Genomic DNA, 14,545 nt, shown 5'->3' on the forward strand with positions numbered 1-14,545 from the left:
ATCATGGCATCTCAGACAGTCTGAAGAAGGCAATCGTCCCATTCTGAATATCCTAACCGGGGTCAAATATGCCTGGTGTATGATACAGAACTGGATCATTTTATTATTTGCGGATGGGGAAACATGAAGATGGGACTCCAAAATATCATCCCACTCATCTGTCTGAATGGTAGGAATCCACCGTTTCCATCTACTCTCTACAGCAAGTGGTGTGGAATTCACCGTGATGGATAACAAGTGGGTATAGAGAGCGGATATCAGGCCACGTGGACCCTGGGAGTTAAGAATCCCTATCAGTGGGAAGGAAGAGATTGTGAAGTTATTTCTCAAGTAATGGAATTGGGTTTGTAAAATATGACGAATCTGCAGATACCTATGAAAATGGGTGCATGGTATGTCGTACTTAGTCTGCAACTGAGTGAAAGTAGGACATTATCCTCATATAGGTCCCCTATAGTTCCAATAGCTGGAGATAACCGTGGGGGCATTAAAGGAAAGTAAGAAGCATTGTTCCATAGAGGCATTTCAGACACAATATCATTGTAACCCAGCTGCTTTTTCGCTTGTCTCCAAACCACACGAGCCAGTTTGTGTAGGGGCGACTGGTATCCTGCACTCTATCCATGAAAAGCACCATATCATCTACATAGAGACCAATGGTGTCCGTACGATCTGCTATGGTTATACCTGTGATAAGTGGAGAGGAGCGTATCTGCAACACTAATGCCTCAATTGCCAAACTAAATAAAGCGGGCGAGAGGGGGCATCCCTGATGTGTACCCCTTTGAAGAGCAAATGAAGGGGATAGTATATTATTCACCAAGACAGTAGTCCGGGGCGAAGCATATATTATTCGAATCCATTTACTAAAAACGGGACCGAAACCAAATTTTTTCAGGCAAGCAAATAAAAAATGGCATTCAATGGAATCAAAAGCCTTTGTTGCGTCCAGAGACGTCAAAGCCCAAGTGTTGTCCTGCAATGCACTATATTGGACTATCGTCTGAACCCTCCTAATACTTATAGATGTGCCTTTTACCCGGCATGAAGCCGGTTTGATCCGGGTGTATCAAATCCAAGATGACCGTATTCAGTCTTTGAGCAAGGATTTTAGTTAGGATCTTATAATCAACATTTACCAGGCCAAGGGTCCTTTCCGGGTTTAAGCAAAACCACTATGGTGGCATCATAAAATGTAGATGGCAATGCCCCAGAAGCAATGGCAGACTCAAAGACCTTCTGTAACTGGGGTGTTAAATGGTCACTGTATTTTCTAGGCTATATATATTTGCCCCTGCCTGACACCCAATACCACCTAAGAGCCATTTTTCTCAGTGGATCAGCTTCCCCCAGAAAGCTGCAGAAGTTCAGCTATCCATGAAAATCCATGGATTTTTTTAAAATAATTACAGGGACTCTCTTAAAGTTTCGAAAAACCCATTTTCAAAAACCCTATTAGCAAGTTCAGATTTCTCATGCCCATGACCCTTATCTTTTTAACTGCCCTGTTAATATATAAGTGTATGATGTACCAGTTCTGACAGATTTTAGCTCTGAAGCCTGCAGAATTATGAATGCAGCTCTGAAATCTAATACAAGCTGTATTCTGAGATCAGAAAAACGGTTTCTTTAGGATTCGGTCACTAAAATTGACCTGAACTAGACATTGAAGTCTATTGAATATCATAGTTAATAAGAAACAAGAACATAAATCAACAAGGGTAGGGCAGGTGAACCTTTAATCTATTCGTATCTATGGAATGCAGTTTACTTCATCTTAATCAATTCTGCACTGGACCCTGGACATTAACATCACTGTGGACCTGCTAAGCAGATGTACAATGTAACAACAACTCGGCCAGTCATGTCATCTCCTAGAATAAACAGATTATACTCCGGGTACAATATATCTACGGGGACAATATATCGAGATTATATTATTTATCTCTCTTCAATTTGGTCACAGCTAGATCAACGACTCCAGTTTAACCCCTTAATGACCGGGCATGTTTGTACCTTAAAGGAACAGTGTCATCACAAATTATTTTTTTATATGTTAAAGATGTTAGTGCTTTATTAAAAACGTTTATATTCATTTGTGTGTTTGTGTTTTACTTTTTCTTATTTTTACACTTTTTCTTCCCTATGGGGGCTGCCATTTTTTGTTCCATTTCTGTCTGTGTCGATTAACGACACATACAGACATGGAATACGGCAGCCACAGTCCCATAGGGACTGCGAACGGCTCCCGTCCCATTGACTTCAGTGTACGGCGTCTGTGTGGGAACTGCGCATGCGCCGCTCCCACACAGTCCAATTCGAAATTGGCGCCGTCCGGCGCCATTTTCCTGTGGACCGGAAGTCGCGGCCGGACAGTAATATTACTACTTCCGGTCGCGGCTTCCGGATTTGTGCACTTGGACCAGCGGCAGCAAACGGAGCGGACGGGCCGGAGGGAGCCGTGGCGGCAGGAGCAGGTAAGAGATTTCAATGTATGTTCGTGTTTGTGTGTGTTTACTACTGTATGTAAACCTACTACGCTGTGTGTTAGCTCAAAAAATGGCGACACACAGTGTAGGAGGTTACACCGTTCAAACCCCTCGTTTATCCCGGCACTAGCCAGGATAAAGGAGGGGGGGATGCTGAGAGCTCACTAGAGCGAGGGCTTTTTACCCAATGTTGCAATGCTGCAATTTTGGGAAATAGCTCCATCTAGTGACCAAAAATGGGTAGTATTATAAATTAGAAATAATTTATAATATTTCCTGACTCGTGAAAAAAATAAAAAAAATTTGAACAATGTTTAATCACCCACACACTAAATGTTTAATTAAAAAAAACAAAACATGTTTTTCTGGCAACACCATGCCTTTAATGACCAAGCCAGATTTGTCAAATCTGGTATGTCTGACTTTATCAGAGAATAACTCTGTGAAAGTTTTGAATATCCAAGTAATTCTGACATTGTTTTTTCGTCACATGTTGTACTTTATTTTAGTGGTAAAAGTAGACTGATACGATTTGCGGAAATTAATTAAAAAATAGAAAAATGGAAGAAATTTTGTAAAAATTACCATTTTCCCCTATTTTTAACTGCAATATGTCACATATCTACACACATACTGTACAATTTTTTTAATTAAATATATATTTCTATCTCTTTACTCCATTTTGGCAGCACTTTTGAAAAAATAAAATAAATTTTCAGCAATTTAGAGGACTTACAAATTGAATATTAATTTTATAAATTTTGAAGTACATTTTGTTTTCCGGCACCAAGCCAGGTTTTCAGAGGCTCATAGGTCTCAGAGTGATGGAAACCCCCACAAATGACCCCATTTTGAAAACTAGACCCCTTAAGGTATTTACCTAAGGGTATAGTAAGTATTTTGACCCCACAGTTTTTTGCTAAATTTAATACATAGCAGGTGAAAAAAAATATAATTTCACTTTTTTTCATAAAAGTATCAGTTTGAAGACCAATTTCTTTGTAAAGCGACCATGAGAATGAAGAAACACACCACAAAATCTATCACCCTGTTTCTCCTGTTTTCAAAAATACCAACATTGTGGCCCTAATGCGCTGCCTGGACACACGGCAGGACCCAAAATGAAGGGAGCACCCGGAGGCTTTCAGGACTCATATTTTGCTTGAAAATGTTTTAGACCCCACTGCACATTTGGAGAAGCTTTGAGCTGCCAGAACGATAGAAACTGCCCATAAACGACCCCATTTAGAAAACTAGACCCCATAAGGTATTTATTTAGTGGTATAGTAATTATTTTGACCCCACAGTTCTCTGCTAAATTTAATGCATATCAGGTGAAAAAAAAAATAATTTCACTTTTTTCATAAAAGTATTTGTTTGAAGACCGATTTCTTTGTAAAGCGACCATGAAAATGAAGAAACACACCCCAAAATCTATCACCCTCTTTCTCCTGTTTTCAAAAATACCCACATTGTGGCCCTAATGTGTTGTTTGGACACACGGCAGGGCCCCAAAGGAAGGGAGCACCCGGAGGCTTTCAGGACTCATATTTTGCTTGAAAATGTTTTAGGCCCCAATGTACATTTGGAGAAGCTTTGAGCTGCCAGAATGATAGAAACTCCCCATAAACGACCCCATTTCGAAAACTAGACCCCTTAAGGTATTTATCTAGGGGTATAGTTAGCATTTTGACCACACAGGTTTTTCGCTAAATATATTGAAATTAGTCTGTAAGAATTAAAATGTACTTTTTTTCTGAAACAACATAGAAATTTTTATTATTTACAAGGAATAAGGAAGAAAATGCACCCCAACATTTGTAAATCAATGTCTCCCGATTACGACAATACCCCATATGTGGTAATAAACTGCTGTTTGGACCCACAGCAGGGCTCAGAAGGGAAGGAGCGCCATTTGGATTTATGATTTTGCTGGAATGGTTTTCGGTGCCATGTCGCATTTGCAATGCACTGGAGGGACCAAAACAGTGGAAACCCACCAAAAGTGACCCCATTTTGGAAAAACCTTCAAGGAATTTTTCTAGGGGTATAGTGAGCATTTAGACCCCACGGGTCTTTTGCAGAGTTTATTAGAATTAGGGCGCGAAAATTAATATCACAATTTTTTCCACTAAAATGTTGCATTTTCTCATTTTCACAAGGGATAAAGGAGGAAAAAAACAACCATTTTTTTATAAAGCAATTTCTCCCGAGTACGGAAATATCCCACATGGGGTCATACGTTTTTTTCATTAGAAATGAATTAACCCTTTCAGGACTGATCCATTTTTTGCTTTCATATTTTAGATTTTCACTCCCCGCGTTCCAAGAGCCATAACTTTTTTATTTTTCCATCAATAGAGTGGTGTGAAGGCTTATTTGTTGTGGGACAATCTGTAGTTTTCATTGGTACCATTTTGGAGTACATGCGATTTTTTTTGATCACTTTTTATTCAATTTTTTTGCAATCCTGAGCAAAAAACAGGAATTCTGACACCGTTTTTTTAGGTTTTTTTTTTGCGGCGCTCACCGTACGCTATAAATGAAATTTTTAATTTATTCTGCGGGTTGGTACGATTACGGCGATAGCATATGTATATAGGTTTGGTCCTTTTTTTTAGCGTTTGCGCAATAAAATGACTTACTTATAAAAAAAAAAAATTCTGTGTCACCATATTCTGAGAGCCATAATTTTTTAATTTTTTAGTCAAAAAAGCTGTGTAAGGGCTTGTTTTTTGCGGGACGGATAGAAGTTTTTATTGGTACTATTTTCGGGTACATGCAACTTTTTGATCACTTTTTATTCTTTATTTAGGGAGCGGTGGTGACCCAAAAAATTGCGATTCTGTCGTAGTTTTTTATTGATTTTTTTTGGGGTGTTCATCGTGCGGGAAAAATAACATTATAGTTTTATAGTTGGGTTCGTTACGAACGCGGTGATACCAGATATGTGTACTTTTTTAACGTGTTAATTTTTTTCCTATAATTTATTATAGGAAAAAAAGCATTTTGTGTTTATAGAACTTATAACTTTTATTTTGACACTTTTTTTAAAACATTTTTATTACTTTTTTTTACTTTTTTAACTTGTCCCACTAGGGGACACTTAGTCTTGCAGCTTTGATCGCTGCTGGAGTACATTACACTACACACGTAGTGTGATGTACTCTAACTGTCATTGTGACGTGACTGTCACACTGACAGGAAGCAGAGGAGGAACGGCCGGAGGCTGTTCCTCCGAGGCTTCCGTGCATGGCAACCCGGAGGTCATTATCTGACCTCCGATTGCCGTGACAAGCATCGGTAGCCCCCACGATCACTTCGTGGGGGCTGCTGATGTGCTTCAAACCACTTAAATGCGGCGACGGCAATCCGTTGCCGCACTTAAAGGGAATGTGTTGCCAGAAAAACATGTTTTTTTTAAAAAAATTAAACATTTAGTGTGTGGGTGATTAAACATTGTTCAAATTTTTTTAATTTTTTTGCACGAGTCCAGGAAATATTATAAATTATTTCTAATTTATAATACTACCCATTTTTGGTCACTAGATGGAGCTGTTCCCAAAATTGCAGCATTGCAACATTGGGTTAAAAGCCCTCGCTCTAGTGAGCTCTCAGCATCCCCCCCTCCTTTATCCTGGCTAGTGCCGGGATAAACGAGGGGTTTGAACGGTGTAACCTCCTACACTGTGTGTCATTTTTTGAGCTAACCCACAGTGTAGTAGGTTTACATACAGTAGTAAACACACACAAACACGAACATACATTGAAATCTCTTACCTGCTCCTGCCGCCGCGGCTCCCTCCGGCCCGTCCGCTCCGTTTGCTGCCGCTGGTGCAAGTGCAGAAATCCGGAAGCCGCGACCGGAAGTAGTAATATTACTGTCCGGCCGCGACTTCCGGTACACAGCAAAATGGCGCCGGACGGCGCCAATTTCGAATAGGACTGTGTGGGAGCGGCGCATGCGCAGTTCCCACACAGACGCCGTACACTGCAGTCAATGGGACGGGAGCCGTTCGCAGTCCCTATGGGACTGTGGCTGCCGTATTCCATGTCTGTATGTGTCGTTAATCGACACACACAGAAATGGAACAAAAAATGGCAGCCCCCATAGGGAAGAAAAAGTGTAAAAATAAGAAAAAGTAAAACACAAACACACAAATGAATATAAACGTTTTTAATAAAGCACTAACATCTTTAACATATAAAAAAATAATTTGTGATGACACTGTTCCTTTAAGGGGTTAACTGCCGAAATCAGCGGCGATGGTCCGCTGACCGGCGAGACTGATGTCTCAGCTGTCTAGGACAGCTGTCAGCGCGGGTCTGTCACTCTGTGTTTACACAGAGTGACAGTTTGTACTGCGGACGAAAATGTACGTCATGGTGCGGGAACTACCGTAGCAGCCGACCATGACGTACATTTTCGTCCTTGGTCGTTAAGGGGTTAACAGATTTGTCTATTGACGGTCTAAGATCTACCTCTGAGCTCCTGAGAAGCCCAGGCTTCTCCTTTGTTCCTTGTCTATGATTTATACTGCAGATCATCCTGTTCAGATTGGCTGGTAAGTATAAGCACAAGCCCACCCCAGAGTCACCAGGAAGTCAGTGTTTGGGAAGTTGATTGTACCATAGGCCTGTGTAAATTATCGGTACATTTTTTGTTAAAAATAAAATTGGAATTCCACCTAACTCAGTAAATGTGTCTTCAAAATTAACAAAGCGGCAGGGAATGGGCCCGGGAAGTTCACTCCATTGGTCAAAGTTGGACATTCTTTAAAAATTACTCAGTCGTCTGGTCTGGTCAGAGTCAGGAAGGACTTTAAAGTCCAATATATTTATAAATGGTTGCCAGACACTTTCAGGCATCCACTGTTGGCGGACAACTAGGCCTATTGTTTCAAGAGGTTTCCAGAAACCACTCCACCTGCGAATATGAGGACATGGGCATATGTAGAACATTTGGCCAAGGGGTTCACTGGTAAGAGTTCATGGGTGGATTAATCTTTGGCTGGCAGTTAACGGATGTGTCATCTGAAGTAAAAAAAAGTTTAATTTTCCTGGATTTTTATTGGATAAGAAGCCTGCTCGGGGGGGGGGGGGGGGGTCACATAATACCAAGTAAGGTGTCTGAATGGACTAGGTTTGATAAACCATTCACAATATTCTCACTGTCATAATATTTTACAGCTACAATGTTGGCCAACCAGAAGACAACAGTGGGTCGAAAGAAATAGACGAACGACTATGGACAACTACAGCACTTTCTACAGAGCCTCTGCAACCCAAGGCCACAACGAGACCCTTAGCAGTGACTGAAAAACCAAAACAAACTGATGAAGTTAAACAGTCCTCTACGGTCACCATAAAGACTACAAAAATGACCACTACACTTCTAAATGAGTCCGTAATACCCCCACATGTGGCCACCCAAGGACCAAACGTGACCATCAAACCCCTCAATGTATCAACTCCAAAATCTGTACCAAATCCAACCACAATGGGTCGAGTCTCCACGACCTTCAGCTACTTGGGGGACAAGTATGCGACTGATGACACCCACATCAATTCTGTAAGTCAAAAATTTTAGTTTGTCAATGCCCATCAGGGTTGGTGAAATATCTGCCATCCTTGAAGATACTAGAATAATAAGACCAGGGTGGCTCTCGAAGTGAGTAACCTTGGTACAGGGGTGGAATGGATGGGAGAGAGATAGAAGGCGTTCTCATATTAGGGTGTTGTAAATATCAGTAGTATTGTGTTCCTGGTGCTACTTTTTCTGATTTGAGAGCTGGAGGTGGTTTCCCAGTTTGAGGGAAGGCCCATAAAATGGAGGCGGCATATTTTGTGATGGTTCATGCCTCCCCTCATCCTGGTTATTTAGCCCATGGTCAAAGGGGGTAAGACCAACCTGAGAAGGAGCCCTCCCCTTTCACAGTGTCCCATATAAGCTGTAAGGACTGCCTCTATATTATATATATTCCCTTAGATCAAAGGTGAGCTCGCTTTGGGTTCCCCAGGAGACATCTGCTTTTCTACATGACTATTTCTTTTTGGAAACCATCAGCAAGCTGTTGACAGATTTGTCTTATTTGGTGTGTTTCTGCTTGGTTCTTTAACAATATGAAGGCATGCTAGTCTCATTAACACCTTAATAGCCATGAAGTCTTATCGCCTCAATGCAAGTATTCTTGATATGCATATGTTTAGCTGCAGGTAGTATGAACCTATTAGAAAAATATATATACCCCTTATACGATCCATCAACAGCAGACAACATGCTTGTTTGTGGTTTCCAATTAGAAGAACACACCTTTAGACAAACCCTAGGTATGTTTTTCTTCTGTAAACATGAATCTATTCACGTCACCATGAGACGGGGCAGAAAATCTTGAGCAAATAGTGATCAAAGACTTTTTTTTCTTTGGGTGGAATTTTTGTTGAAAAGTTGGAAATTCTCACATCCTGGAGCATAACTAAATTCCCTACTAAATGTTATGTACAATGCGCCGGTCATAGGTGATTGGTAGGTTCTTCGTCATGGTCATTACTGGGAACAAGTGGGGTCAAGAAGGTTTAGAACCTAGTTGTGGAAATGTAAATTCTGACTTTCACCAAGGATGTTCCTTGAGATGTTGGGGACCCAGGCAAAAATTTAACCTGGGACATCCCACAGCAGAGTTGCTATATAAACGAAGATTAAATATTACTTTGAATAATTAGATCAGATCCCTTTCCATATGACCTATTAGGGTCCCCACGTTATTAACCAGATCAGGGCATGTAGTATATGGTCACCTATTCATCTTAATGTGCACCACGTACTCCCCATTCACCATGTGCCGGTTCCCGTTGATCACTGGGGCTGTCACCTACTCTATTTCCACTGCAGGTCAGTTAATCCACACTGCATTTGGACACTTTCCATCTTAAATTTTTATTCGACAATTAAACCTAACAGCAAACACATGAATACATCGGTAACCATTGAGCCAAACATGGCCAATAAAGTGTTCACCCATCCCTAAAAACATGTTCTAAATCAGCTGCCAAAAAAAGTCAAAGCAAAATAATGTCCGTGCATACAATACTACATTGTCCTGTATGTACATCCTCTAAATATGTAACGTAAATCATTAAAGTCGGTGTCCACGTTGGCCAATACTTAATAGTCAGACGGGTCCCTTGACTATAAACGGATCACAAATTGTCTACCTGTTGGAAACCCCAGCAATCAGCTGTAATCTGTAAGAGAAACCTGGCAGTAAGTGTTCTGTATCCCTGCAGTGCCACCAGAGGGGAAATTAAGTATTACACAGTGCCCAATTAAATAAATGGGTTGTCTGAATAAAACGGTGACAAAACAAGTCCTCCAGAGCAGTACACTCTGGCCAAGAGATGAGGGGTTAAGTCGAGGGTAATGGTTAAACTCTTAATCCCAGAAATGGTCCTTGAGGAACCAGTGAAGAAAGGTAGGATTATGCTTTATATGATGGGTGTCAAAGAGTGGTACTTCAACAATTGAGAATTTTGAAGGATCTTTTCAGAACATCTACACATATCTAATGGAGTCTTCATATCTCCACAGAAATGTCCAAACCGCACCAGAGATAAGTTCCGGAGTGAGGTATTCCAAGATATGTTTTTGGAAATGATTCCAGTTTTGCAGTGGAAGAAACACGCTCAAGAGTCGGAATACCAAAGACTTAAAAGATATAGTGGTGCTCAAGGATGGAGGGGAGTGACCTGGGAGGGTAAGTTTTATTGTCTATATCAAAACCTTCATGTTCTCCTTGGGCATCGGTGGCAAGAGAACTCCAAATTTGTGTAAGATGGTGCAAAATAGACATTTCCACCATTATTAGGCTCCATGCCTTCAGATATATGGATGGTTTGGTGGCACAAAGGGTTACAACCTTTGGCAGCAATCAGTTAGAACTGGTTGCGTAAGGTCTATAAAGACATTTGAGTTGGTTGACGATCTGATGAGCTAGACATATGTCCACCAGTTTGATATGAGATAATGTAACTTGGTTTAGACATTGACTAACTACCGACCATTCTGTTGACCATTCTTCTTCTGATGACCACTTTTATGGCTCTTCAGTCTTCATCAGAAGTTCTACATCATTTTCAAGCAAAGCAGACATTTTGAGGTGGAAACTTTACCTGTGCCCACATCTCTCCTGTCTTTGGGCAGCAAATATTATGGGCAAATAATCGGCCCATGTGACATAGCCATTGGTCGTGGTGGGAACATTGATTAGGAACATGGCAGGCACATTGACTCGTAACCTACCTAATACTTCCTTGTATGTTTCTCCAGTTATTAATGAAACGCTGAATCTGATGAACTCCACGGGTAATGCCTATATGTTCGACACCTGGAAAGGGCTGTCACCTTGTATTCGATGTGCTGTGGTGGGCAATGGTGGCATTTTAAATGGATCCGGAATGGGACGAGAGATTGATTCACATGACTATGTTTTTAGGTATTAAGCGTCACTTCTAAGATTCACCATAGGGACCATGATTTGAGTCAGTTCCTCATCTTCTTCTTGGTTTGACTTGCAGGGTGAATGGCGCCATCACTAAGGGTTTTGAGAACGATGTTGGGAACCGAACCTCATTCTTTTCATTCTCAACAAATACATTGATGAATTCATTATATGCATATGGACATAAAGGATTCAAGTCGGTTCCCCGTACACCGGTAATGCAAAATATAGACAAGTCACTTTTACCTATAGGCATCTGACGCGCTCAAAGAGTCCAGTTCAGCACCCTATCTGCCAAATGTGGATTCACATCCCTGAATCTCACAAATACTTATCAACTCATGAAGTATGAACTGAGGTTCTGGGTCATCCCCTCCTTCCCCAAAACTCGCCCCTGGTCATCAAGACAAGAAGACTTTACACTGCCCACTAAAAATATAGTCAATATAGGGGTGAAGTATGATCGAGCACCAGTTCTCTGTGACTGCATTGAGTAGGTGGTTCCAGAGTCTCTTTGCGGTGGGGAGTCCTGCAAAGGTTCTTGCCACACAGTAGCAAAGAGGATGGGACCAACCAGGGCTGGGCCTCCTCTCCATGGCCCTATAGCAGCCACATGGTCTTCCTCTATGGTATGTATGCCCTTAGGACTGACTTGTGTTCCCTAATTTACAGTGTGGTGGTCCATTCAATGGTGTAACGTCCATGAGCGAATGTGAAGACCATGCCCTCCCCGGCTGTAGGGGAACAGAAGTTGGTCACTTCACTACACCCTGTTCAAGGACTAGCGATCAGTATGAGACTAGCACGATGGGGACTACTATGATTATTCTCAGACCTGTCTTGATGAGGGCATGGCTAGAAGTGGTGTAGAGGGTGTAACCAGAGTACTCAAGGGTGGGACTTATGACAGAAGGCTGAGTTTATCAAATAGACCGGTCCGTCTACCTGATCTCGAATTTGGAAGGGGGACGGCACTTTTTTATTTTCAACCTCTGACGACTTGCAGAATGCTAGAATTGCAAGAAATCCGCGTCCAATTTTGTCTTGCATCACCCTTCGTGTTAAAGAGACACTCTAAGAAAAATTAATACACTGTTATACCTAGAGCAGAGCCTAAAAGGGCGGAGCATGACACAGAGATTCTATCTTTGGTGTTCTTTAAACCCTGTGTCATGCTCCGCCTCCTCAGGCCATTCACATGGCGTTGCACAGTTTTCCTTTATAGTGTTTCTTTAGTGATTGCCTATGTAGGTAAATTAGATTGTAAGCTTTGCTGTAAGAGACACGGAAACCCTACAGAATATGGTGTCTTGATCCATGTCAAGGATCTAACTGTAAACCTATGTCTCCATAGGAAACTCGCTACATCCTCTTACCGGATCATAACAGGGACTATTTAATGGTGCGGGCGGCTCTCACCAACACCACCATCGATCAGGGCAGAGACCAGGGCAAAGAGTAAGTCGTCAATTATCTCTAATTGGATTTCCTATTAGGTGGGGTAGACTTGTAACTTTGTAAACACATTACTTATTCTGTTACAGCCTGTATTATACTTCAGAGCTGTATTCACAATTCTGTAGGCTTCAGAGCTAAAAAAAAATCCTGGCTCAATGTCTGCATCCTTGGAAGTTCCAACTTTATACCACAGACCATCTTAAAGGTGGGAAACACTAAGGGCCCTTTAACATTTAACAGGGAGGCGTGCTGCCGACATGATAGAAATTTATGGGGACAAGCGATCGTAGTAACGACCGCTCGACCCGATACACAGCTCCTTGTGAAGGAAGCAATCGAGCGCTCGTTTACTTGGCCCACGTTGGGCCGTGTAAGAGGACCCTAAGGGTAAGTTCACGCACATCGTTTTCAAGCGTATTTCAGGGCGAAAACACCTCAAAATACGAATTAAAAAATGCTAAACGCCTACGAAGTTCAGACAGGGTGTTTTTTTACGCTGCTGTCGTAAAAAGACTCCCATAAAAACAAGGAGCATGTCACTTCTTAAACTGTTTTTGGAGCAGTTTTTCATTGTGTCAATGGGAAAACTACGCCAAAATGGCTTAAAAAAAAGGGTTTTGGCTGCAAAAACATCTGAAAACATTTAAAGCCATTTGCAATTTTACATGTGAACATACCCTGACTCTCCCACTGCAGTGTTTCAGCTTGCTAAGCTATTAGGCTGTGTTCACACAGAGTTTTTTTATGCGGAAACCGCATCGGAAAATGCGCCAAAAAACGTCCGAAAATGCCTCCCATTGATTTCAATGGGAGGCGGAGGCGTTTTTTTTCCCGCCAGCGGAAAAACTGTCTCGCGGGAAAAAGAAGCGACATGCCCCATCTTTGTCCGTTTACGTCTCTGACGTACCATTGACATCAATGGGAGGCAGAGAAAGCCTATTTCGCTGCGTTTTTGCTCACGGCGAAAAACACCGCGAAAAACGACGTGCAGGCAAATCAAAATATGATAGTATAGTTGCACACACCAAACACCTCCTCACCCCTAACGATATATTCTACTAGCACACCTCACTGACTAACAGACAATCCAACGCGTTTCAGTGCCACATGTATAGGTGACACATCATCAGGGATTATCAATTCTTTTCGATGTAGTGTGTTATTTCACTGTTAATTAAGCCGGCTAGCACAATTGTGTGCTTGTTATACCTCCCGGCGCGTGTACGACACTAATGCACTGGCCGCACACGCGCCGGCGAAGTTCCGGTCTATTTGACAGGCCTAGGCCCACCCACTGTGCTGACGTGGCTTGGGCCAGGCACCAACCCGCAGTAACCACGTCAAAAAAATGACGTTGCAGGCTGAGTGCCGAGCCTCCTTTCTAGCCACCAATCAGCTTAGTTAGGGACGCAAAGCGTCCTATGTTGCCATGGAGATCAAAAGGCGGACGAAATCTCACATAAAGGATCAAATACCGCAGTGCACATATCTCTCAGCAGAAAAACAATGCTAATAATACATGATCCCTACGATCCCTGAACAGGGGAGAATTCAGTTTAGGCGACAACGGGGAGGGATGGACCAGAGTCGTTATCCCACCCGGGCTAATCTGAGGGGAAGAGGGAGAGGTAAAGGACAAAGTCGTGGAGGTGGTTTTTTAGCCAAAAGCCATCCCATCTCGGACTACCTCTTGAGGGACAGAAGGGACATATAGGCTGTAGGTCCAGATCTGAGGAGGATGAGTCCCAGATCATTAATTTATCCTCCCGAGTGCTTAATAGTGAGGAAATTGGTATCCTCAGAAGGGGTCTATCATTCGTCCCTACAAATAAATTCAACTTATTCACTTGGGTTAAGGATCTAAACCTATTTGCTCGAAAATTAAAATGGCAAAAATTTTTTAAGACACACGATCGACGTAAATGTCTTGAGTTGGGCATAGTGGAGGATGACCTGCCAGACCTCAGACTATTGGAGGGATTATGGGAGGAAGGTCAAAGAGAAATTGGTGAAGGCCCATTTACAGATCTGAGGGCGCCTTCTACCAAATTTGCACCTTTAAATGACAATACACCCATAGATGTCTTTGTAAAGGTTGTT

At 42.0% G+C, this 14,545-nt stretch overlaps 1 protein-coding gene across 1 annotated transcript in view; it reads left to right on the top strand.

Moving 5' to 3' along the window:
- LOC142666618 (alpha-N-acetylgalactosaminide alpha-2,6-sialyltransferase 2-like) overlaps positions 1-14,545 on the top strand; it is a 139,284-nt gene that overhangs the window by 108,594 nt on the left and 16,145 nt on the right. Inside the window, exons 2-6 of the mRNA XM_075846747.1 lie at positions 7,680-8,061; positions 10,078-10,243; positions 10,816-10,981; positions 11,064-11,202; positions 12,342-12,445. Of these exons, the coding sequence (XP_075702862.1) occupies positions 7,680-8,061; positions 10,078-10,243; positions 10,816-10,981; positions 11,064-11,202; positions 12,342-12,445 (957 nt within the window). The remainder of the gene's footprint in view (positions 1-7,679; positions 8,062-10,077; positions 10,244-10,815; positions 10,982-11,063; positions 11,203-12,341; positions 12,446-14,545) is intronic.

This window comes from Rhinoderma darwinii, chromosome 13 (genome assembly GCF_050947455.1).
Source record: "Rhinoderma darwinii isolate aRhiDar2 chromosome 13, aRhiDar2.hap1, whole genome shotgun sequence".
NCBI classification, from domain to species: Eukaryota; Metazoa; Chordata; class Amphibia; order Anura; family Rhinodermatidae; genus Rhinoderma; species Rhinoderma darwinii.